We start from the raw sequence: 27,107 nt of genomic DNA, 5'->3' as shown, positions 1-27,107 counted from the left end.
ATCATATCTCTCTTTGCACTGTGAGCCCCAGGAAGTGACTCCTTATATGGACATTTCATGAAGTCAAGGTATGGCCAGCCTAGAGACGGAATGTCTGCTGATTAACGATGCGCTTTTGTCTACATTATGTTGATTTGGGCTGAGGCAGCTTTTGTTAAGTGTGATAATGACCTTACCTATTTGTCTGGGTGGATGTCGGGCCATTGTTTAAGGAGTGTCTGATATATGCCCCAGGTGTATAAAAGCCTGTATTCTTGTTTCAATAAAGAGTTGTTTTTCTTGACCCTTCAAACGTAGCTTCGTCTCGTTCCTGGAGGGGGATTTTACTGCATTATTACCCAGTCGTTCAACAGCTGAACCTGACTCTCCTCTTGGATCTTATGGCTGGGATTATGCTACTCCATTACTACACAGGGACTTGCCGGGAAAGAGGACGTCCCCAACGGCTGATACCCTCTCACCACCTGGGTAGCCGTTACACTAATCATCACTAATCAGGAATCCTTTAGGCATGTCTGTGGCAGGAGCGGTGCAGCCTTTTTACAGGACATCAGAGCAAAAAATACAGATTTTACCCTGTAAACAAGAAATGTCAGAAGTGGTGACGGACAAATACGTCATGACTTTGATGGTAAATACCAGGTTTATGGCTGCAGCTAGATGCCATAACCCCGGTATTTTCTTTCCCCTTAGGCATCGGCAGGGCTCTTTTTCTCCGGGAATAGGTACAGGAGCTCCCCTCCTTTTGAGTCACCCCTTGTCTCTGCCCCCTACCCACCTCCAAGAACTGCCCCTTGGTTCCTCACCCTACCCACCTCCAAGAACTGTCCCTTGGTTCCACCCCCTACCCACCTCCAAGAACTGCCCCTTGGTTCCACCCCCTACCCACCTCCAAGAACTGTCCTTTGGTTCCACCCCCTACCCACCTCCAAGAACTGTCCTTTGGTTCCACCCCCTACCCACCTCCAAAAACTGTCCTTTGGTTCCACCCCCTACCCACCTCCAAGAACTGCCCCTTGGTTCCACCCCCTACCCACCTCCAAGAACTGTCCTTTGGTTCCACCCCCTACCCACCTCCAAGAACTGTCCTTTGGTTCCACCCCCTACCCACCTCCAAAAACTGTCCTTTGGTTCCACCCCCTACCCACCTCCAAGAACTGTCCTTTGGTTCCACCCCCTACCCACCTCCAAGAACTGTCCTTTGGTTCCACCCCCTACCCACCTCCAAGAACTGTCCTTTGGTTCCACCCCCTACCCACCTCCAAGAACTGTCCTTTGGTTCCACCCCCTACCCACCTCCAAGAACTGTCCTTTGGTTCCACCCCCTCCCCACCTCCAAGAACTGTCCCTTGGTTCCTCACCCTACCCACCTCCAAGAACTGTCCCTTGGTTCCACCCCCTACCCACCTCCAAGAACTGCCCCTTGGTTCCACCCCCTACCCACCTCCAAGAACTGTCCCTTGGTTCCACCCCCTACCCACCTCCAAGAACTGTCCTTTGGTTCCACCCCCTACCCACCTCCAAGAACTGTCCTTTGGTTCCACCCCCTCCCCACCTCCAAGAACTGTCCCTCGGTTCCTCACCCTACCCACCTCCAAGAACTGTCCCTTGGTTCCACCCCCTACCCACCTCCAAGAACTGCCCCTTGGTTCCACCCCCTACCCACCTCCAAGAACTGTCCCTTGGTTCCACTCCCTACCCACCTCCCAGTACCACAAAACCAAATATCGTTTTGTGGTGCTGAGTAATTTGTATGGAATGTGTTAATGGTAACAAGGAAAGCAGTAAAATATATACCCTGCAGCCAACAACAGTAGATCCCCCACACAACAATGGATGAACACCAGCAACCATATATCCCCAGGGGCAGCAAAAGATCTCCCAGCAACCAGCATCAATAGACCCCCCAGCAGCCAGCAACAGTAGACCCTTTCTTCAACAGTAGATCCCTCGCAGCAACAACTGAGCCCCCAGCAGCATAAGACCCACCCCCAGCAACAATAGACCTCCCCAGCAACAACAGATTTACCCTGCAAAAATTGATCCCTTCCAGTGACAATAGATCCCCCAGCCAGCAACAAAAGACCCTGCAGCACACCCCGGCACCCCTTGCCATTACATACATTCAGTGCTGGAGGTGCCGGAACTGCGTTCCCCCGCGTTCCCGCTGAAAAAAAGCCCTGGGCATCGGTCTTTGGGATAAAGGTGATCCCTGTAGGTGCCCCTCCCCCGTTTCCAGATGGCTCCCAGGCTTACATTACGGATCGCTGTACCATCCAGCACCGGCAGTGTCTTGCCATAGAGATACGTGATGGCAAGATGGCTACCGCTCACCTCTATGCCCTTGGAGGACCGGAGCGACATCGTCACTTCCAGTGCCCGGGCCATGTAAACATGTCCTGTTTTTTTTTTTTTAAAGCAAAAGATAATTTTTTTTTATTATCTTTTGCTTTTAAGGGTAGAGGAGAGATTTTGGGTCTTATTTACCCCGGATCTCTCTGTAAAGGTGACCGGTCATGCTACATGGTTACCGGGACGTTTACATTCCTTGCGATAGTAATAAAAGTGATCACTTTTTTTTTTTTTTTGGGACAGTGTAAAAATGTAAAAAATATAATGAAAAAAAAATATATCTTTTTTAAAGCACCCCCATCCCCCCATGCTCGCAAGCAGTAGTGAACGCATATTAAGGTCACGCCAACACATGTGAGGTATCACCACGAACGTCTAAGAGCGAGCAATAATTCTAGCACTGGACCTCCTAACTATTACCTGGTAAGCTGTAGACATTTCTATGGAGATTTTTATGTACCGTAGTTTGATACGCACACAATTTTAACCACTTAAACCCCGGAGGATTTGGCTGCTGAAAGACCAGGGCCTATTTTGCGATTCGGCACTGCGTGACTTTAACGGACAATTGCGCGGTCGTGCGGCGCTGTACCCAAATAAATTGATGTCTTTTTTCCCCACAAATAGAGCTTTCTTTTGGTGGTATTTGATCTCCTGTACGATTTTTATTTTATGCGCTATGAACAAAAAAAGAGCGAAAATTTTGATTATTTTTTTTTATATGAAATTCCCCCCCAAAAATGTAAAAATCTAATTTTTTTAACATTTTAGGCCAATTTGTTTTCTGCTACACATTTTTGGTGAAATAAGCGTATTTTGATTGGTTTGCGCAAAAGTTATTGCGTTTACTAACTACGGGAAAGATTTATGTCATTTTTTTTTTTTTTTTTACTAGTAATGGTGGCTATCTGTGATTTTTTTTTTGCGGGACTGCGATATTGCAGCGGACAGATTGGACCCTTGACTGACATTTTTGATACTTTTGGGGGTACCAGTGACATTACTACAGTAATCAGTGCTATACATATGCACTGTTACTGTAATAATGACACTGGCAGGGAAGGGGTTAACTTTATTGGTGATCAGTGGGTTAAATGTATGCCTAGGGGCGTGATTCTAACTGTGGGGGGGGGGGGGCGTGGCTTGTGATGTAAGCACAGAGACATACAATCCTACATAGCAGGATCGTGTAGTCTCTGCAGTTACACCAGGGAGAATGACAGTCGGCTTTGTTTACATCATCCGCCTGCCTTTCTCTTTCTCCAGCGGGAGATCGCGAGTGGCCGGCGGACATCACACTCGCGGGGATGTCAGGGAACGAGTGGGGGCGGGAGCGTGCCTGCCCCCTAGAGGCTCGTGGGCGAGTGACGTACCCCTACGTCACTTTGCCCAGGAGGGGCTGACCGTCGTAGTATATGTACTTGCGGCGGTTGGCAAGTGGTTAACCTGGTAAGCTGTAGACATTTTTATAATGTCACCTATGGAGATTTTTATGTACCGTGGATTGATGCGCACACAATTTTAAAGCGTGACATGTTGGGTATCTATTTACTCGGTGTAACATCATCTTTTATATCACACAAAACAATTGGTTTATATATTATGTTTTTTTTTGTTTTTGTTTTTTTTTTTTTTTAATTCGTTAACTGTTTCAATACCGGCCACTTTCACCCCCTTCCTGCCCAGGCCAATTTTCAGCTCTCACACTTTGAATGACAATTGCGCGGTCATGCAACACTGTAACCATATGACATTTTTATCATTATTTTCACACAAATTTCTTTTAGTGATATTTAATCATTGTCGGTTTTTTATTTTTTGCTAAAAAAAATGAAAATTTTGAAAAAAAAAAGTTTTACTTTGTTTCTGTCGGTAAATTTTGTAAATAAGTAATTTTTCTCCTTCACTAATGTGCGCTGATGAGGTGGCACTGATGGGCAATGAAGAGGTGGCACTGAAGGGCACTGATTAGATGGCACTGAGGAGGAGGCACTAATATGCCTCACTGATAGGCACTAATGGGCACTGATGGGCACTAATAGGTGGCAATGATGGGCACTGATAGGTGGCACTGATGGACAGTGATAGGTGGCAATGATGGGCATTGATAGGTGACACTGATGGGCACTGATAGGCGGCAATGATGAGCACTGATAGGTGGCACTGATGGGCACTGATAGGCAGCAATGATGGGCACTCATAGGTGGCACTGATGAGCACTGATAGGCAGCAATGATGGGCACTGATAGGCATCACTGATGGGCACTGACGGGCAGCACTGTGGGTCACTGATAGGCAGCAATGATGGACACTGATAGGCATCACTGATGGGCACTAATGGGCAGCACTGTGGGGCACTGATAGGCAGCAATGATGGGCACTGAAAGGTGGCACTGCATGGCACTGATAGACAGCAATGATGGGCACTGAAAGGTGGCACTGCTGGGCACTGATAGGTGACATGGATAGGTGGTACTGATGGGTACCGCTGATGTACAGGCACTGATGAGCACTTATAAGCAGCAATGACGGGCACTGATAGGTGGCATTGATAGGCATCACTAATGGGCACTGACAGGCAACACTGTGGGGCACTGATAGGCAGCAATGATGGGCACTGAAAGGTGGCACTGCTGGGCACTGATAGGAGAAATGGAGAGGCGGGACTGATGGGCACTGATGGGCACCGCTGATGTGCAGGAACTGATGAGCACTGAAAGGTAGCACTGACTGGCATCACTAATGGGCAATGATAGATGTTACTGATGGGCACTGCTGGGACTGTACTGCATTCAGGGCACTAATGACCAGTGTCCTGGTTACCTGTACAGGTCTCCCATGCGAGGAGATGTCACTGATCAGCTCTCCTCACCACACACTCTGTCAGTGTGAGCCAAGGAGAGCCAATAAACGGCAACTCCGCATTTACATGTGATCGACTATGATTGGACACAGCCGATCACATGGGTAAAAAGCCGCATCATCAGTTCTTTAACGAGATTGGGGTTCCTAGGGCACGGTGCAGCCGCGTTTGCCACACTCCCCCCCACCCCCCACAGGCCCTTGAGAGTTCTGGGGTGCCGTCATGTGACATCGTCCTAGAACGAGAGTGCCAACCCGCTAAGCGTATTTTTTCCTAAATAATTGCGTTTGAAAAACCTCCAAGAAAAAGCATGTGACATAAAAGAAATTGCAATGACCACCATTTTATTTTCTGGGGTCTCTGCTAAAAAACAAATATATCATGTTTTGGGGGTTCTAAATAATTTTCTAACAGATAAAATACAGATTTTTACTTGTAAACAACAAATGTCAGAAAAAAGCCGGGCCCTTAAGTGGTTAATATATACTATATATACAAGATGTGCAGCTTTTCACAGAGATTGATAGCTTAGTAATATTATATACACTGTGAGTCACTGTCTGCATGAGTTTATTAATACTGATCATACACACAGAACACATCTTCATACTAATAAAGGAGGAAAAGGAAGCTAAGAAAAAAACTCCGCCCCCGAGGAGTTCATATCCACTGAAATGATTCTCTGATATCTAGAGAGTGCAGCTGATTTACTTCTGCTGGACATTATATATGGGAAGAATCCTTCTCTTTATTACTGTATTGTGGTTGGACATGCTGACATGCTCTTCAGGATCTACAGCTCCCATCATGTTCTGCAGGATCATTGTGATATTTTATTGGTAGACTAATCACTGTAGGCCGGCTGAGGAGAAGAAGGGATTAGGGGATGAAGATGTTGGGTGTTCTCTTCAGCAGGTCAAGGCATTTTCTTCTCACAAATGTATGGTAAGCCCTGGGAACAAGGACCATCATTCCAGCCATTTGGGCCTTTCAGCTGAGCGCAGTCTTCTCCTCCTCCGAAACCATGACCAAACCAATCATCAGGCTGACCAGGCAGCCAGAACCTGCCAGAACCAAGGGAAATAGCGATCAGGCCAAGGCTTGTAGTGAATAAGAACTGATGGCAAGACCAACATAGAAAAGAAGTCTTAAAGGGCAAACTAACCTAAGGAGAACCACTAAGAATGATCTAAAAAAGGTAGACGAGACACAGCTGACAAACAACCAAAGCATTCCGTTTAATGGAGCAAAGTCAGAGGGAATTTAAAGCGGAGTTCCGGCCTATTTTGCAACTTTAGTGATTCCTGGAGTGCTCGCTATGCTGATCAACAATTGGGCATTTTCATTTTTTTTTGGGGGGTCCCTTACCTTATTTTCAGGGAATTTTTGATTGTACTTCCTCCTTCTCCCCCCCCCCTCTGTGGCCACGGCCACTGACATCACTTCTGCCTTTGCATTGCATCCTGGGAGCTGTTTGTCATCACTCCCAGGAGGCCGGAATCAGGAAGAACTCCCAGAACACTCCCCGGAATCAGGAAGAACTCCCATAACACTCCCTGGAATCAGGAAGAACTCCCAGGAGGCTGGAATCAAGAAGAACTCCCAGAACACTCCCTGGAATCAGGAAGATCTCCCAGAACTCTCCCTTGAATCAGGAAGAACTCCCAGAACACTCCATGGAATCAGGAAGAACTCCCAGAACACTCCCTGGAATCAGGAAGAACTCCCAGGAGGCTGGAATCAAGAAGAACTCCCAGAACACTCCCTGGAATCAGGAAGATCTCCCAGAACTCTCCCTTGAATCAAGAAGAACTCCCAGAACACTCCATGGAATCAGGAAGAACTCCCAGAACACTCCCTGGAATCAGGAAGAACTCCCAGAACTCTCCCTGGAATCAGGAAGAAGGGCACAAGTAGATTACACTGCGGCTTCTGATGCCCACATCCAAGATGGCCGCTCCCAGACAGCGTTTTTAAAAGTAAGATTTTGACTAAAATCCAATACCGTACACCTTGTAAGTATGAGAATAGCGGTTCTGTAAAGGGTGATAGATTAGTATTATAGAGGTATTTTTAGTTAAAAAAATGTATTTGAGGCTGGAACTCCGCTTTAATAACTAGTGGGGGGGGTGGGTAAGTGTCTTACTTTGGAGTAGCATCATAAGAAGTCCCGTCCACCCATTTCCAGGATCCATCCATATCTGTGAGACCGATCCACGTGGTCCAATATTGTGAAAGATCAAGTAGGAAATTCTTTAGAAAGACAAAAAATAAATAATAATGCTACAGCGATTATGTCTTACTTCTACAACATAGCTCTGATGTATTCATTCCTTGGATAAATGGTATAACCCAATGCTTGCTATGGTACATGCCCCTAAAGGTCAGGCTATAAAAATATGACCCCACCCCTTTCCCTAGATCTGCAGGAGGCCCTCCCACCATAGCACACCCAAGGGTCAGTCGTAGGAAGTAGGGATGATTGAACTTTTGAAAAGTTTGGTTCGACCAGAACACCCAAATTTCCTGAAAGGTCGGTTCGGATTCCAGAACCCCATTGAAATCAATGGGACCCGAACTTCTGGAATAAAAAACACCATTTTGGAGCCCCTAAAAAGGGCCTAGGGTTCTGGGTCATGCCCCAGGGACTATTAATCACACAAAAAAAAGTTCTTAAAAATTTTCATTTTTGATAGAGAGACAATTATTGAAAAAATTATTGAAAAAAAAAATGAGATTTCTTTGGATTCGGAGTCTGGGGGTCTAAAAGGTGTACCTGTGAAGTTTCAGCTCTGTAGCATGTCCAGAACCATAAAAAAAAAAGATTGTTTGTATTAGAATTAATATAGAACAGGGATATGGCTCCGCTATTTTCACACCTTACCGGTTTTGTAGCAAGCGTTTTTTTGGGCATTTTTTGGGGGTCTTTGGAGGCAGGCATAACATCAGAACTTCTGTGTAGGGGTATATATACACACACATGTATGTATATATACACATACACATATATAGGTGTGAAAGTAGCAGAAACCTATGCTTGCGCTAATGAAATAATTAACACCCATATGGCTTCTCTGCTATAACACCTATATGTGTGTATGTGTATAAATACATATAAGTGTATGTGTATATATACCCCTATACAGAAGTTCAGATGTTATGCCTGCCTCCAAAGACGCCCAAAAAATGCCCAAAAAAACGCCAGCTACAAAAACGCCCAGGTGTGTTTTTGCAGCAGGCGCTTTTTTTGGGCATTTTTTGGGGTCTTTGGAGGCAGGCAAAACATCTGAACTTCTGTATAGGGGTATATATACACACACACTTATATGTATTTATACACATACACATATATAGGTGTTATAGCAGAGAAGCCATATGGGTGTTAATTATTTCATTAGCGCAAGCATAGGTTTCTGCTACTTTCACACCTATATATGTGCAGGTGTATATATACAGACATGGGTGTATGTATATATACCCCTACACAAAAGTTCAGATGTCATGCCTGACTCCAAACATGTCCTCAAAAAAGCCCTATAAACGCCTGCAGCAAAAAGCAGGGTGACAGGGGCGAAGCCATATCTGTGTTCTATAAGTGTTCTAAGAGAAACGATCTTTTCTCTATAGCGGTCACCCTGACATGGAAGGGTTTTGTCACCCTGCCATAGCAGTCAGAGTCAGTTAACCCTACACTACACTACGGTCCCCTTACACTTAACACTTTCCCTACAGAAACTAGATTATTGAATCTAACTATAGTGGAAAAGAGTACCCTAACTACACTAGATATCCCTTTCCTCACACTAATAATTGCTAAATGACACTTTGTAGCAGAAGTAACAACTGCTTCCACTCTCTTCCACGTCCCTGTATTACAATGCTAGAGATTTGGCGGGGCTATCTTATATACTGGGGGGCGTATTCACTAATGATTGGCCTATGGACCCCCTAGTCACTCCAATCACATTCCTAGCATTCTCCTGCCCCCTCAATTGGCTTTTACTGATGGTTCTGGTCCAATCACGGGCTTTTAAAGCCCAGTTCCTGTCCCATTGCATTTTGGTCAGTTCTGGTTGCCGAATTACGAACTTTTTCATCAAAAAGTTCGGAATTCGGCCGAACCTCGAACAGCCAATGTTCGGGTTGAACCGATGGTCGACCCGAACCGTTCGATCATCCCTAGTAGGAATGAGACACGGGTAGGTTATAATGGTTGGGCTCTTGGAATTCTCACATTTTCTTGCTTGTCATTAATGACCACCAAATGAGACTTCTTAGTCTCGCAGTCTTTTTTCGCACTCCCCCACGATTGTGCGCTCTGGGAAAAATAATAGCAGTTGAGGCCATAATGCTTCCAGCCCGCCTCACACGATGGATCAGTAGAGCCTGGGGGGAAAAGAGAGACAACCGTGTAGTTATTCAGTAATGAAACTGACATTAACACATACCATACCTGAAGAGTCTGTCCTACTATCTCCGACAGTGTCACCACCAAGATCCTCCTTTAAATCAGTGAAATGTGGGTCCCTCTCACTTACCCAGACTGATCTAAACTGGACCCCATACCAACAGGAATATTAAATTCTTGAATTCTGCACCTTTTCCACGACCATCGAAGCTCCTCAACAAGCAATGTATGGCTAAAAGTCCCTTCTAGAGCTTGCTTTTCGGAAGAGGGTGCTATCATACTGGGAACTTTTACACTACAGCATTGCCCACCAGAAGACCTATACTGAACAGTGAAGTCCAGTGCAACCAGTAACAACACCCAATCCACTGAACAGTGCAAACAACCAGTCAGCATCCTATTTATCTAATTCCCCCAACAACCTGTCTACTTAACAACTCATCAACAGTCCATCTGCCCAACACTTTCAACAACCTCTAGGCACCTCATCTGCTAAACATTCCTATCAATTTATTAGCCCACCATGCATCCAACACTACCAACTACTCATGAGCACCTCTTCCACCCAAAACTCACAACAACCTATCAATTATCAGTCCACCCTATACTCCCCACCGCTCATCAGAACCCCATCCTACTAACACTCCCTGCAACCTATCAGCACCCCGTCCACCCAACACTCCCAGCAACCCATCAACACCCAGTTCACCCAACACCACCAACCCATTAGTAGCCCCATCCACTCAACAATCCCAACACACCATCAACACCTAATCCATTCAACACTCCCAATAAGCCATTAGCATCCCCTCTACCCAACACTTCCAAAAACGCAGCATCATTCCATCCACTCAGCACTCCAAAGAATCTATCAACACCTTATCCACTCAAAACTAAGAAACAACTCATCAGCACCATGTACACCCTACATTACCAGCAACTCATCAGCAGCTCATCCATCTAATACTCCAAACAAACCATCATCACCCAGTTCACCCAACACTCCTAACAACCTATCCCCACCCTGTCCGCCAAACACTCCCAACATCCTATTTGCACAATGTCCGCCCAACACTCCCAGCATCCTATTTGCACAATGTCCACCCAACACTGTCAGCACTCATCGGCACCCCACAACCATTCAACACTACCTAACAACCCATCACCTCTATGTCCACCTAACACATAAATCACCCCATCAGCACCCTATCCACTCAATACTCCCAACAATCCATAAGCACCCCATTCATTTATCACGCTCAACAACCTAGAAACACCACGTTCCCCCAACGACCCATCAATAAACCAATCACCAAACACTACAAACAACCCATCAACACTTCATTTACCCATCACTACCAGCAACACATCAGTAACTCATCCACCAAACACTGCCAACACCACATGAGTAAAGCCTAGTATACACGCAACAAATCGTCTGTCTTTTGTCCAGAGTTGTGTTTTGTTGGTTGGGATGTGCCTAGACTGCACACAAATTTTCCCTCACGACAAAATTCTACTTCAGAAGTGATGTCATGTGTTGGATTGCTTTCTTTGTGTTCTTTCATCTCTGAGCATGCCCAGTCTTGCTCATAAGATTTTTCCCTGTCGAAAATCTGTACTGACTGCACGAAAAGCGGATGCGTTTTGACGGTCGACAAAAATTTTATAGCCTGCACACCAGAATTTTTTCGACCGAAAAGTCGGAGTCGGTTGTCGGAAGCATTATACTAACAAGCCGAAAATCGGCGGATCGGTCGTCGGACGAAAATTCCCGGCCGAATTTCGACGCGTGTGTACGAGGCTTAACACATTCACCAAACACTACCAAAGACACATCAGTAACTCATCCACGAAACACTACTAACAATACATCAGTAACTCACCCACCAAAGACTACCAACAACACATCAGTAGCTCATCCACCAAACATCACCAACAACACATCAGTAACTCCTCCACCAAACACTACCAACACCACATCAGTAACTCCTCCACCAAACACCACCAACAACACATCAGTAACTCATCCACCAAACACTGCTAACACCACATGAGTAACCCATCCACCAAACGCCACCAACAACACATCAGTAACTCATCCACCAAACACCACCAACAACATATCCGCTATTTTCCCACCTGGGCGTTTTTGTTGCAGGTGTTTTTTTGGGGCATTTTGTGGACGTCTTTGGAGGCAGGCATGACATCTGAACTTCTGTATAGGGTATATATACACACACACTTATATGTATTTATACACATACACACATATAGGTGTGATAGGAGCGGAGACCTATCCCTGCAAATAATTTCATTAGCGCAGGCATAGGGTTCTGCTACTTTCACACCTATATGTGTGTAAATGTATATATACATATATGTGTGTGTGTATATATACCCCTACACAGAAGTTCAGATGTTATGCCTGCCTCCAAACACGTCCACAAAAAAGCCCAATAAACGCCTGCAACAAAAACGGCCAGGTGTGAAAGTAGTTGAGCCACTATCCTGCTCTACTGCAATTCTAAGACAAACAATCTTTTCTCTATAGCGGTCACCCTGACATGGAAGGGTTTTGTCACCCTACCATAGCAGTCAGAGTCAGTTCACCCTACACTACACTATGGTCACCCTGACACTTAACACTTTCCCTACAGAAACTAAATTATTAAATCTAACTATAGTGGTATATATGATAAAATAATAATCCTCAGTTACCGCCCAAACTGTGTGACTATCTCCGCGCTTTAGGATGCACCAGCACCTGCTGGAAATAAAATGATAACCCTGAAGCTGCTACTTGAACAAATATAAATATTTGGTAACAATGTAAATGGAATGATAGTAGCGCTGAAACACTATCTAAGAGTTCCTAAAATAGACAGTGGATGCCCACTAAATAAACAGTGTGGTAAAAACTTAGTCCTCACAGTCTTTAATCGACTAATACCATAAGTCTATTAACGGGTGAATATAAACATCAATCCTCCTTCCAGATCTTCAATAAACATGAAAGTCCAATGTTATTGACGGTAGTTGTTGGTTAAGTATTGTAAACCTCCGTGTAATCTGGTCGGGTCACCACAAATCCACCTCCAAGTGCAGGGGGACAATTAGAAATGGCCACTCACCGGATAGATATGCTCACCTACTCTCATAAGTGAGCACCACTCGCATAATGATCACAAATCCACATGTCACCATAGGATAGGTTAAATCAAGCAAGAGATGGTTCCCAATCCAGTATAGCGTCCCTTTTTCTGCCAATGTCTCCCAAGATATCTGTTTATTTTCCACATATCTGGGAGACATTGGCAGAAAAAGGGACGCTATACTGGATTGGGAACCATCTCTTGCTTGATTTAACCTATCCTATGGTGACATGTGGATTTGTGATCATTATGCGAGTGGTGCTCACTTATGAGAGTAGGTGAGCATATCTATCCGGTGAGTGGCCATTTCTAATTGTCCCCCTGCACTTGGTGGTGGATTTGTGGTGACCCGACCAGATTACATGGAGGTTTACAATACCTAACCAACAACTACCGTCAATAACATTGGACTTTCATGTTTATTGAAGATCTGGAAGGAGGATTGATGTTTATATTCACCCGTTAATAGACTTATGGTATTAGTCGATTAAAGACTGTGAGGACTAAGTTTTTACCACACTGTTTATTTAGTGGGCATCCACTGTCTATTTTAGGAACTCTTAGATAGTGTTTCAGCGCTACTATCATTCCATTTATATAGTGGTATATAGCACCCTAACTACACTGTATATCCCTTTCCTCACACTAATAATTGCTAAATGACACTTTGAAGCAGAAGTCACAGAACTGCTTCCACTCTCTTCCATGTCCCTGTATTACAATGCTAGAGATTTGGCGAGGGCTATGTTATATACTGGGGGGCGTATTCACTAATGATTGGCCTCTGGACCCCCTAGTCACTCCAATCACATTCCTAGCATTCTCCTGCCCCCTCAATTGGCTTTTACTGATGGTTCTGGTCCAATCATGGCCTTTTAAAGCCCAGTTCCTGTCCCATTGCATTTTGGTCGGTTCTGGTTGCCGAATTCCAAACTTTTTCAGCAAAAAGTTCGGAATTCGGCCGAATTTCGAACAGTCAATGTTCGGGTCGAACCGATGGTCGACCCGAACCTTTCGATCATCCCTAATCCTTAATATTAAAAACTACAAATCTGAGTTCAGTATGTTCTGAGAAATTAGAGTTTTGTGAGTCAATCTTCTGATTCCTTGAATTAAGTAAACCTACTGCTCCTTTCTTGGGTCTCGTCTGTCAGTCCTTCCATGCCTTCCAGAATCTTCTGGATGCTGCTGTTGAGAGAAGCTGTAATATAAAGAATCATTTCAGTCTGCTGTGTACATTCCCTTCAGACCGCTCTATATTATACACATACATGGAGACATTCATTTCCTGGGGAATAAAATTTGGTTACAGGAGTTTACCCACCACAAACATTTTTCATCTAAAATATATACAGTTCTCACCACGCCTGTAAAGTCCTAACCTTACCCTTAACCTCTGACCTTAAATGGCCCTTACCCCCAACACTAAGACATTTCATTATAATCACTTTCTTATTGCAGGAATATTTATTACCAGTCTAACTATCCCACCAGTATTTTTTTTATTGCTGAAAACCAACATGCTAAAAATTTGCACCAAAAATAATTTACAGAACATTTGGGACAATGTTAAACACTTGCTGACCGCCGCACGACTATTTACTACAGCGGTCATCTCGTGACATAATACTATGTCGCTCGCCTGCGAGCCTTTAGGGGGCGAGCGCCCGCCGCTGGGGGCGAGCGCGTGCCGCTGGAGGCGCGCTCCCTCCCCTGCTCGTTCACGGACATTACAGCGCGAGTGACCGGCGGCTCCGATGTCCTCCGGTCACTCGCGATCTCCCACTAGAGAGGGAGAAAGGCAGGCGGATGATGTAAACACAACTGTCTGTCATTCTCCCTGATGTAACTGCAGAGATCATACAGTCCTGCTATGTAGGATCGTATGTCTCTGTGGTTACATCACAAGCCACGCCCCTTGACAGTTAGAAGCACGCCCCTAGGGACACACTTAACCCCTGCATCTCTAATAAAGTTAACCCCTTCCCTGCCAGTGTCATTTTTACAGTGACAGTGCATATGTATAGCACTGATTACTGTAGTAATGTCACTGGTACCCCCAAAAGTTTTAAAAATGTCAGGGGTCCGATCTGTCCGCCACAAAGTCGCAGTCCCGCAAAAAAAATCGCAGATCGCCGCCATTACTCGTTAAAAAAAAAACAATAAAAATGACAAAAATCTTTCCCTTTGTTAGTAAACGCAATAACTTTTGTGCAAACCAATCAAAATACGCTTATTGCGATTTTTTTTTACCAAACATATGTAGCAGAAAACAAATTGGCCAAAAATGTTAAAAAATTTTGATTTTTACATTTTTTTGGGGGGAATTTCATATAAAAAAATGTGAAAAATATTGTTACTTTTGCAAAATTGACGCTCTTTTTTTGTTTATAGTGCATGATCGAAAAATCGCACAGGTGATCAAATACCACCAAAAGAAAGCTCTGTTTGTGGGGAAAAAAAGGACGTCAAATTTATTTGGGTACAGCATCACACGACCGCGCAATTGTCCGGTAAAGTCACGCAGTGCCGAATTGCAAAATAGGGCCAGGTCAGGAAGGGGGTAAAATCTTCCGGGGCTTCAGTGGTTTTAACCACTTAAGCCCCGGAGGATTTGGCTGCTCAAAGACCAGGCCCTATTTTGCGATTCGGCACTGCATTACTTTAACGGACAATTGCGCGGTCGTGCGACGCTGTACTTAAACTAATTTGACGTCCTTTTTTTCCCACAAACAGAGCTTTCTTTTGGTGGTATTTGATCACCTGTGCAAATTTTTACTTTTTGCGCTATAAACAAAAAAAAGAGCGACAATTTTGAAAAAATAACAATATTTTTCAAATTTTTTTATATGAAATTCCCCCCCCCCCCAAAAAAAAAAATGTAAAAATCAAAATTTCTTAACAATTTTGGCCAATTTGTTTTATGCTACATATTTTTGGTAAAAAAAATCGCAATAAGCGTATTTTGATTGGTTTGCGCAAAAGTTATCGTGTTTACTAACTAAGGGAAAGATTTATCTAATTTTTATTGTTTTTTTTTACTAGTAATGGCGGCGATCTGTGATTTTTTTGCGGGACTGCGACATTGCGGCGGTCAGATCGGACCCCTGACTGACATTTTTTACACTTTTGGGGTTACCAGTGACATTACTGCAGTAATCAGTGCTATACATATGCACTATTATTGTAATAATGACACTGATAGGGAAGGGGTTAACTTTATTGATGATCAATAGGTTAAATGTATCCCTAGGGGTGTGTTTCTAACTGTGGGGGGGGGGGGGGGCGTTGCTTTTGATGTAACCACAGAGACATACGATCCTACATAGCAGGATCGTATAATCTCTGCACTTACATCAGGGAGAATGACAGGCGGCTTTGTTTACATCAGGGAGAATGACAGACGGCTTTTTTTACATCAGGGAGAATGACAGATGGCTTTTTTTACATCAGGGAGAATGACAGACGGCTTTGTTTACATCAGGGAGAATGACAGACGGCTTTGTTTACATCAGGGAGAATGACAGACGGCTTTGTTTACGTCAGGGAGAATGACAGACGGCTTTGTTTACATCAGGGAGAATGACAGACGGCTTTGTTTACATCAGGGAGAATGACAGGCGGCTTTGTTTACATCAGGGAGAAGGACAGGCGGCTTTGTTTACATCAGGGAGAATGACAGGCGGCTTTGTTTACATCAGGGAGAATGACAGACAGCTTTGTTTACATCAGGGAGAATGACAGACGGCTTTGTTTACATCAGGGAGAATGACAGGCGGCTTTGTTTACATCAGGGAGAATGACAGACGGCTTTGTTTACATCAGGGAGAATGACAGGCGGCTTTGTTTACATCAGGGAGAATGACAGGCGGCTTTGTTTACATCAGGGAGAATGACAGGCGGCTTTGTTTACATCAGGGAGAATGACAGGCGGCTTTGTTTACATCAGGGAGAATGACAGACGGCTTTGTTTACATCAGGGAGAATGACAGACGGCTTTGTTTACATCAGCCGCCTGCCTTTCTTCATCTCCAGCGGGAGATCGTGAGTGGCTGGCGGACATCGGAGCCACTGGTCACTCGTGCGGGGAAGGCAGGGAACAAGCCGGGGGGGGGGCTTGTGGGCGAGTGATGTAGCCCTACATCGTTTTGCCTGTATGGGGCTGATTGCCGCAGTAAATAGTCGTGTGGCGGTCAGCAAGTGGTTAAACACCGCTGGGTCCCTCATTCTGGTGGTAGGTAGTAATCGTAGAGATTTCCCATATTGCTTTTTCATAGATTATACAAACAGGAGTAGATAACCCACTGGCTAGCAATCAGGATGTCTTTCAATGAAAGGGCCTCCACCAGCCAATGGCAGGCAACCAACACTCAGGGAGAAAGACCCAAGAGGAGGCAATGGGAAACAGGGGAGCGGTGGCAGCAGTGGGGAGGGAGGAAGAGGGCACAGGCAGCTCCTAACACTGTGTGGAAGTGGCTATCATGGCAGATGAAGGGCTTTTCTTCTTCATGTTAGTTCTGCCCCCTGAAGAGTAGTGATCTGATGACTGGTGGGGTAACGATAGAGGTGGAAGAAGCACAGATTTACAGAATGATTAAAGCAGAAGCAGGGAGATCCTTGCACTGCAGCTCCTCAGGTCCGGCTTCCTCTCCAGCAAGGAGAACAGTGAGCAGCACAGTAGTGACATCCAGGGTGGCTGTTAGAAAATCACAGGGCCCTATACAGCCTACCTGACAGGGCCGAAAGTGACTAAGGACATAGATTTAACAATCCCTTTCCTTGCAGCCTCAGCTGCACAAATGAATGACTAGGATGTGATCTGAGGCTTCCTGCTCATTCACAAATTGAAGCATAATAAATACAGTTTACTATGCTTCAGTGATGATTGGTACTGATTTCTCACTGTGTTCATTCAAGAAAGGAAGGGGCCAAGAAATTACATACTTACTGGCCTCTTTCCCTGCTCTCCATCCTAAAACATCCCCGTGTGTGCCCAGAGCGACTGCCGGCAGGAAAGGAGAGGAGGGAAGCCAGAAGCTCTGGGGGGGAAAAGGGCACATGTGGGGTCCGGACAGCAGATGGAAGGGACACATGTGCTTGGACCAATCCCCCTACAGTGAAGGCGGAGGGAGAAAAAGGAGGAGAAGCTGGCAGAACTGCAGGAGGAAGCAGAAGAAGATTAGTGTCTGCAAGAAAACAGTACAGCTGCCCCCCCTCTTTGCATTGATGGGGCCCGGGCCCAGTAAAGAGGACTGGCTGCACTGCCTTATCAGCAGCCCTGATGACATCACCAGATCTCACTCGAAACCTGGTGAGACCAGCAGTCCGATGCAGCAGTGCCTTAGATCAGGGGTATCAAACTCCATTTCATCAAGAGCTGCACCAGCATTATGGTTGCCCTCAAAGGGCCGGTTGTATCTGTAAGACTAGATGTCCAGATCACACCACCCCCTTTATATCAGATATCAAGAGCTCCCTACCATCAGAAGCCAAGTGTCCCCCACCCTCCCTTACATCACAGTGCACCCCCTTACTTTGTGCTGATGCTGGGAAGAAGCTGGGAGCAGAGCTGAGAAGCAGAAAATGCAGGATCTGGAGAAGGACCGGAGTAGGGCTAGGGTCAGCTCAGGGGAGGCAGAAATGAGGGGGTGCTGCGGCTGCGCAGAGAGACACGGGACCTGTAGGTGGATTTCTCTGTTGCTGAATGCTGAGACGGTGGGGGCAGAGATGAGTCTTTCCATGACTGCACAGAGAAGCACAGGATCCGGCAGAGGAGTTCTGTCCTCCTCTTTGCTGCCAACTGCTAAGACAAGGTGGGGGCAGAGACGAGGGGGGTGCCGCAGGTGGGGGAGAGGTGCGAGGGACACATGAAGAGGCCAGGGGGCCTTGTGTTTGACAAATGTGCTTTAGATGATCTTACACTGCAGATATAGAGTTATGGGACTACAGAACAGGAGTGCCTAGGCACACAAAGTACAGGGGATAGACAAGGGTAAACTTTTCAAGATAATGCTGAGGCTACAATTAAAGGGTCTAGATGTTCTATATGGCATAGTAAACTTTCACTCTATGAATTCAGGTCCACTTAAAGCTGAAGTCCAGGTTTCCTGCCATGTCCGGACCCAACTGGCCAATACTAAGTGATTGAGCCAATGTGTGCATTGTATCATACATACTGAACATGGCTACATACAGTATGATACAATGTATGACTCATACTGAACATGGCTACATACAGTATGATACAATGTATGACTCATACTGAACATGGCTACATACAGTATGATACAATGTATGACTCATACTGAACATGGCTACATACAGTATGATACAATGTATGACTCATACTGAACATGGCTACATACAGTATGATACAATGTATGACTCATACTGAACATGGCTACATACAGTATGATACAATGTATGACTCATACTGAACATGGCTACATACAGTATGGTGGTACGGCAGGACTCTGTCTTCTACAGCTCTATGGGTGACTTCCCGTCTGCTACCAGAGCAAAATCAAACTGGACCGAGTGCTTCTCTGCCATTCAGGAAATACTTTTTTTTATTGAATACAAGGCTTCCTCTGATTGGCTGAGGTTGAGATTGTGACATTATCTGCCTGTCTCTCCACCTCAGCCAATCAGAGGAAGTCTTGTGTTCATTAACCACTTGCCGACTGCCACAAGAACATTTACTGCGGCGGTCAGCCCCTCCTTGGCAAAGCAACCTAGCACTACGCCGCTCGCCCAGGAGCCTGTAGGGGGTGAGCGCGCGCCACTGGAGGCGTGCCCCCGCCCCCGCTCGTTTACGGCCATCCCCGCGCGAGTGACCGGCGGCTCTGATGTCCACCCATCACTCGCGATCTCCTGCTGGAGAGGGAGAAAGGCAGGCGGATGATGTATACACAACCAACTGTCATTCTCCCTGATGTAACTGCAGAGATCATATGATCCTGCTATGCAGGATCGTATGTCTCTGTGGTTACATCACAAGCCACGCCCCTTTACAGTTAGAAGCACGCCCCTAGGGACACACTTAACCCCTGGATCTCTAATAAAGTTAACCCCTTCCCTCTCAGTGTCATTTTTACAGTAACAGTGCATATTTTTAGCACTGATTACTGCAGTAATTTCACTGGTACCCCCAAAAGTGTCCAAAAAGTCAGTCAGGGGTCCGATCTGTCCGCCGCAATGTCGCAGTCCTGCAAAAAAAAAATCGCAGATCGCCGCCATTATTCGTTAAAAAAAAAAACAATAAAAATGACAAAAATCTTTCCCGTAGTTAATCAACGCAATAACTTTTGCGCAAACCAATCAAAATACGCTTATTGTGATTTTTTTTACCAAACATATGTAGCAGAAAACAAATTGGCCAAAAATTTTGATTTTTACATTTTTTTTGGGGGGGGGGGGGAATTTCATATAAAAAAATGTGAAAAATATTGTTATTTTTTCAAAATTGTCGCTCTTTTTTTTGTTTATAGCGCAAAAAATAAAAATCGCAGAGGTGATCAAATACCACCAAAAGAAAGCTCTGTTTGTGAGGAAAAAAAGGACATCAATTTCATTTGGGTAAAGCATTGCACGACCGCGCAATTGTCCGTTAAAGTCACGCAGTGCCGAATCGCAAAATAGGCCCTGGTCTTTGAGCAGCCAAATCCTCCGGGGCTTAAGTGGTTAATAAAAATACAAGACTTCATCTGATTGGCTGAGGTTGAGATTGTGACATTATCTGCCTGTCACTCCACATCAGCCAATCAGAGGAAGTCTTGTATTCATTAATAAAAATACAAGTTGGGTTATTTTTTAGTCCCAGGTTTGATGGGCGTTCGGCACCAGAGTTCACCAACACCGGGCATGAGGCTGGACTACAAAATAGAGGCAGAACCCCAGAAACAGGAAAATAGAGTTTTGCCAAGGAAGGAGTCGCTATTTAGGAGGAAAAGAAAACATTTTCTGATATTGTTCGGTGTAAATAAGCCAAAATTTGCCCAAATCATCAATCAGTCAGAGAAAGTTGCTATCTTCCCTTCTATAAATGAATCAAACTTCCCAACCTCGTGTAGCACTACTCCCATGGGAGCTGCTGGTTACCGATTCCCCTGGGTTACCCATAGCAACAACTTGATAATGCAAAGTACTTCATGTGGAAGGATCAGCCAGAAATCAGTCCAGGGGGATTTGGTTTTATTGATAACTGGGATAGGGGAAGGAATGAGTGGGATACTCCAACTGAATGAACTCTGCACAATGTCAGGACTTCTAACTGCGTTGAATGCAGCAAGGCCACTGCTTCACCTTGCCACTGTAGTGAGGTAGGTAATAAGTAAACTATTCAGTGAATCTCTCTTCAGGGCCCTACACGCCCCCCCCCCTTTTACCCCTAATCTTCAGGGCTATACTTGGCACCCCCTTTTACCCCTTATCTTCATGGCTATACTTGGCACCCCCTTTACTCTGGCGTACTGTGTGAGCTGACCATCTATCCTCTGACTTCACTGGAGTGGTCCCCCTTCCTGGGCAGACCCTTAGGCAAGTCCCCCAGTACTCATGGACACTGTTTTTCCCAGATGACTCATGACCAGCATCTCCACTGTCAGCTATACAGGATCATTTAGGCTCAGTTCCACTCCTGGTTCACTAGGCCGACTGCCTATGACCACCTTCCTCAGACAGCAGGAGGAGAGACAACCCTCAGCCTCCTGCTTGGACTCTGCTTCCCGCCAAAGACACCCAGTCACATGTCCCCCTGGCCCTTATAAGCAATCCCAGGATGCACTGTGGGAGTGCCCTCCCACTGGGACTCTAACAGAAGCCAATGTGTCACTGGCTGGGTTTCCTCCCCTGTCCAACATGCTCCCCCTATTGGTTACAGTGGGGACACTCCCTCAGACTCAGTGAATCACACCTCGAAACATGCAACAGGCAAAACTAACGGATCAGGCTCCTGTGATATGTAGATGGAGCAAACAATGCTATTAGGAGGGTGCTACACTATTAATGAGATTTTCTGAAAGTCTCCAGCCAAAAAAAGTTTAACCCTCTGTGCTAGGAAATCCAAGCACAGCCCAAAAGTGTCAAGACACACCCATATGTAAACAATCCACTCCCATTCTCATGTCATTTCCATCCCTCTCAAGGTCCAAGGTTGGGTCAATGGTTTGGAAAACTTTATAATAATAATAATAATAATAATAATAATAATAATAATAATAATGTACTTCCCCCAGAATACATATTTCATGTCTCATCTTGGAGCGTACGATTACCTGTTATATCATCAGATACAATTCGGTTCACAGACGCCTCCATCCCATTTATTTTAGTAAATACTCATCCAGCTTTGAAGAGAAAACTATTATAAACGTATTCTGTATATCCTTTCACTTACATGACTATACAGACTTCTGTACTTTATATCCCTTTTATCCTGATCACCTGGATAGATCCCATTCTACAGACTCTCAATGAGTCCGGCTAGGAATTATGTTTTTACAATGTTTGTTCAACTTGTGAAGTTTCTTCAATACTGCCCCAGCTCACCTCTCATGTCCTTTACGAAGGTTTCGATGTTGGTCAGTTTCTCCATCATCCTGGAATCTAGAGAAAGAGAACATTGATAAGGTGAGGAGACCAGACCCCCTGTCACATAGAGTCACCCCTCAGAGGTCCATCTTACCATCCTGGGACAGTTTCTCCACTCTGGAGTCCACTCCTAGACTCAGGTTCCTCAGCTTCACCTCCATGTTCTTCTCTGTCTGATCCACCCCCTGACCTGCCAGAGACAAAGAACCAGAATTTATCCCAGCAGAGGAGTGATACTGAGGAGGACCCTGGAAATGCCTCCACCCTGGATCCCCCAATTATTACACAACTACCCACATTTCCCTCTACTGGAAGATTTCATACCATATTATCTGTACAAGGGTAACTATTATACTCACTATGAAATGTGTTCTGGAAATAAATGGGTTTGACAAATGAATAAATGTAATGTTTTTTAGACCATTGAGTGAATTGTAATATTCTGGTCGGTATTTGCGCACAATCAGACAATATTATTGTATCACTAATTTACTATCAGATATATCGGTCTGGATGTCTCACCTCAAACTCAACCCATCCAAAACCGAACTTATAATTTTTCCTCCACCATGTGCCCCTTCCCCTGATTTCTCTGTCAGTATCAATGGCATTACTATCAGCCCATCCCCGCATGCCAAGGTCTTAGGCGTTGTCCTGGACTCTGAACTCTCCTTCAAACACCACATCCAATCGCTGTCCAAATCTTGCCGCCTCAACCTCCGCAACATCTCCAAGATACGCCCCTTTCTAACCAAAGACACAACAAAGCTTCTATTTCACTCCCTGGTCATCTCGCGCTTTGACTACAGCAATTCCCTTCTCATTGGCTTACCTCTACACAGGCTCCTCCCCCCTTCAATCCATCATGAATGCTGCCGCCAGACTCGTCCACCTTACCAATCGCTCAGTGTCCGCTGCTCCTCTCTGTCATCCCTCCACTGGCTTCCGCTCACCCAACAAATTCAATTCAAAATACTTACATCTTACAAAGCAATCCACAGCTTAGCCCCCAACGACATCACCAGCCTCGTCTCAAAATACCAACCTAATCACTCTCTTCGTTCCTCTCAGAACCTCCTGCTCTGTAGCTCCCTCGTCACTTCCTCCCATTCTCGCCTCCAGGACTTTTCCAGAGCCTCTCCCATTCTTTGGAACTCTCTACCCCAAATCTGTCCGACTGTCCCCTAATCTATCCATCTTTAGACGATCCCTGAAAACCCTTCTCTTTAAAGAAGCCTACCCGGCTACTAACTAATAACACTGTTTCACTTTCTTCATCAGCTCATCCCCCACAGCTATTGCCTTTTGTATCAATTGACCCTCCCTTTTAGATTGTAAGCTCTAACGAGCAGGGCCCTCTGATTCTTTTTGCTCCAAATTGTATTGTAACTGTAATGTCTGCCTTCATGTTGTTAAGCGCTGCGCAAACTGTTGGCGCTATATAAATCCTGTATAATAATAATAATATTATAGTTATTGGTATATTATTGGGTCATAGTATGGTCACCAAAGCCATCCCACTGGAACTGATGATGGGGTGAGACGGGGTGTCTGGTAATCAGAGAAGAGGCAGAGCAGGAGCTAACTTCAGACGATTAAATTTCCCAATTCACATGAACAACTCAGATCAGGAACTGAAAAAAGTCTGCGGGTAGCAGAAAAAAAGGAAGAACTGCCGATCATGGACAGGATGGGGGATGGTAAAATGGTAGCTGCTCATGGACTGCAGGAGAGATGAGAAAGAGGAAACAAAACACATTGGATTGTGGTCTGGGGTATATAAAGAGGGTGGAGGCAAGGAGTGGAGGGGACAGGGGGCAGATTGGATACAAATTATAGCAGATTAGGAGACTTTATAGAGTGTAAACTGATTGAGAGTACAGAGGAAGAGATAAGTAATGACTGAGCAACGGGTTGGACTGAGCATTGCCAGAGAATGGAATGTGGATTGTGGGGAGATCTTCCAGAGAATGGAATGTGGATGGTGGGGAGATCTTCCAGAGAATGGAATGTGGATTGTGGGGAGATCTTCCAGAGAATGTAATGTGGATGGTGGGGAGATCTTCCAGAGAATGTAATGTGGATGGTGGGGAGATCTTCCAGAGAATGGAATGTGGATTGTGGGGAGATCTTCCAGAGAATGGAATGTGGATGGTGGGGAGATCTTCCAGAGAATGTAATGTGGATGGTGGGGAGATCTTACAGAGAATGTAATGTGGATGGTGGGGAGATCTTCCAGAGAATGGAATGTGGATGGTGGGGAGATCTTCCAGAGAATGGAATGTGGATTGTGGGGAGATCTTCCAGAGAATGGAATGTGGATTGTGGGGAGATCTTCCAGAGAATGCAATGTGGATGGTGGGGAGATCTTCCAGAGAATGTAATGTGGATGGTGGGGAGATCTTCCAGAGAATGGAATGTGGATGGTGGGGAGATCTTCCAGAGAATGGAATGTGGATTGTGGGGAGATCTTCCAGAGAATGGAATGTGGATGGTGGGGAGATCTTCCAGAGAATGGAATGTGGATTGTGGGGGGATCTTCCAGAGAATGGAATATGGATTGTGGGGAGATCTTCCAGAGAATGGAATGTGGATGGTGGGGAGATCTTCCAGAGAATAGAATGTGGATGGTGGGGAGATCTTCCAGAGAATGTAATGTGGATGGTGGGGAGATCTTCCAGAGAATAGAATGTGGATGGTGAGGGGAAATTACCTGTCTATATGTGTCGATGGAATGTGAGGTGTTTATATGAATGTAGAGGAGCGAGAGTGAACTCACGTGTGATGGTGACAATGAGGATGATGGTGATGAAGAGGAGACCAGTGCAAAGTGCTGACATAAAGCAGATCAGGCCGGAGGAGGGTTGGGGGGTCCATCTGTTCATGGTGACTCCTGAAAGAGAAAATTGCATTGCTCTTCTCTTGTCCTGTATGCCGAGTGTAATTCTCAGTATCTGTGATGTTATACTGTGTATGGTGATTCATACCTCGGTAAGTTGAATGGTTTTCTTTGGTACTCTTGTTGGGTGTTGGGTCTTCTTGTAGATGCTCTATATCCTTATATCGCACTGACATGTCCTGTAGAAGACTCCATTATAGACAGACAGATCCATAGATAACAGGACAGACATCTAATTTCTCCCTCTCTCGCCTAGTCTCGGTAATGTGGTCTTGGTTTTGTGGTCTCTGTGTTGTGGTCTCACCTTGTAGTGTTGGAATTCTAGTCTCTGTGTTGTGGTCTCAGTGTTGTGGTTTCATCTTGTAGTCTCAGTATTGTAGTCTCAGTGTTGTAGTCTCTGTGTTGTGGTCTCACCTTGTAGTCTCGGTGTTGTAGTCTCAGTGTTGTGGTCTTAGTGTTGTAGTCTCTGTGTTGTGGTCTCACCTTGTAGTGTTGGAATTCTAGTCTCTGTGTTGTAGTCTCGGTGTTGTGGTTTCACCTTGTAGTCTCAGTGTTGTAGTCTTAGTGTTGTAGTCTCTGTGTTTTAGTCTCAGTGTTGTGGTCTCATTGTTGTGGTTTCACTTTGTAGTCTCTGTGTTGCAGTCTCAGTGTTGTAGCCTCAGTGTTGTAGTCTCTGGGTTGTGGTCGCAATGTTGTAGTCTCTGTGTTGTAGTCTCAGTGTTGTAGTCTCGGTGTTGTGGTCTTAGTGTTGTAGTCTCAGTGTTGTAGTCTCAGTGTTGTGGTCTCAGCTTGTAGTCTCAGCTTGTAGTCTCAGTGTTGTAGCCTCAGTGTTGCAGTTTCTGTGTTGTGGTCTTGGTGTTTTAGTCTTAATGTTGTGGTCTCATTGTTGAGGTCTCACCTTGTAGTTACGGTGTTGTAGTCTCATTGTGCTCTCGGTATTGTAGTCTGAGTGTTGTGGTCTCACCTTGTAGCTCGGTCTTGTAGCCTCAGTGTTGTAGTCTCTAGGTTGTGGTCGCAATGTTGTAGTCTCTGTGTTGTGGTCTCGGTGTTGTAGTCTCGGTGTTGTGGTTTTTGTATTGTAGTCTTAGTGTCGTGGTCTCATTGTTGAGGTCTCACCTTGTAGTTTCAGTGTTGTGGTCTCGTTGTGTTCTCGGTATTGTAGTCTCAGTGTTGTGGTCTCTGTGTTGTAGTCTCGGTGTTGTGGTCTTGGAGTTGTAGTCTTAGTGTTGTGGTCTCATTGTTGAGGTCTCACCTTGTAGTTATGGTGTTGTGGTCTCGTTGTGTTCTTGGTATTGTAGTCTCAGTGTTGTGGTCTCACCTTGTAGTCTCTGTGTTGTGGTCTCTGTGTTGTAGTCTCGGTGTTGTGGTCTTGGTGTTGTAGTCTGAGTGTTGTGGTCTCATTGTTGAGGTCTCACCTTGTAGTTATGGTGTTGTGGTCTCATTGTGTTCTCGGTATTGTAGTCTCAGTGTTGTGGTCTTACCTTTTAGTCTCTGTGTTGTGGTCTCTGTGTTGTAGTCTTGGTGTTGTGGTCTTGGTGTTGTAGTCTTAGTGTTGTGGTCTCATTGTTGAGGTCTCACCTTGTAGTTATGGTGTTGTGGTCTTGTTGTGTTCTCGGTATTGTAGTCTCAGTGTTGTGGTCTCACCTTGTAGTCTCGGTGTTGTAGTCTCTGTGTTGTGGTTATGTTGTTCTGGTCTCAATGTTGTAGTCTTGGTGTTGTAGTCTCGATATTGTAGTCTCAGTGTTGTGGTCTCACCTTGTAGTCTCGGTGTTGTAGTCACTGTGTTGTGGTTATGTTGTTCTGGTCTCGATGTTGTAGTCTTGGTGTTGTAGTCTTGGT

General features: G+C 45.2%; 2 protein-coding genes across 3 annotated transcripts in view; both read right to left on the bottom strand.

Moving 5' to 3' along the window:
- LOC309553404 (asialoglycoprotein receptor 1-like) overlaps nucleotides 1-25,695 on the bottom strand; it is a 310,174-nt gene extending 284,479 nt beyond the window's left edge. The window contains exons 1-5 of one of the 2 annotated variants that reach the window (XM_082254583.1): nucleotides 25,683-25,695; nucleotides 25,357-25,447; nucleotides 25,149-25,262; nucleotides 22,464-22,559; nucleotides 22,328-22,384 (exon numbers count right to left, since the gene is read on the bottom strand). In XM_082254583.1, the coding sequence (XP_082110709.1) occupies nucleotides 22,328-22,384; nucleotides 22,464-22,559; nucleotides 25,149-25,262; nucleotides 25,357-25,444 (355 nt within the window). In that variant the 5' untranslated portion in view covers nucleotides 25,445-25,447; nucleotides 25,683-25,695. Of the gene's footprint in view, nucleotides 1-22,327; nucleotides 22,385-22,463; nucleotides 22,560-25,148; nucleotides 25,263-25,356; nucleotides 25,455-25,682 lie in introns of those variants that run through there. The other variant, XM_082254585.1, reaches the window with a different exon arrangement.
- The window catches only part of LOC309553408 (C-type lectin domain family 10 member A-like), a 78,946-nt gene continuing 57,955 nt past the window's right edge, over nucleotides 6,117-27,107 (bottom strand). Inside the window, exons 9-10 of the mRNA XM_082254589.1 lie at nucleotides 7,362-7,468; nucleotides 6,117-6,279 (exon numbers count right to left, since the gene is read on the bottom strand). Coding sequence (XP_082110715.1) covers nucleotides 6,132-6,279; nucleotides 7,362-7,468 — 255 coding nt within the window. The 3' untranslated portion in view covers nucleotides 6,117-6,131. The remainder of the gene's footprint in view (nucleotides 6,280-7,361; nucleotides 7,469-27,107) is intronic.

This window comes from Pelophylax lessonae (assembly GCF_965119305.1).
Source record: "Pelophylax lessonae genome assembly, chromosome: 4".
Lineage (NCBI taxonomy): Eukaryota > Metazoa > Chordata > Amphibia > Anura > Ranidae > Pelophylax > Pelophylax lessonae.
This window is presented reverse-complemented; position numbering and strand designations above follow the sequence as displayed.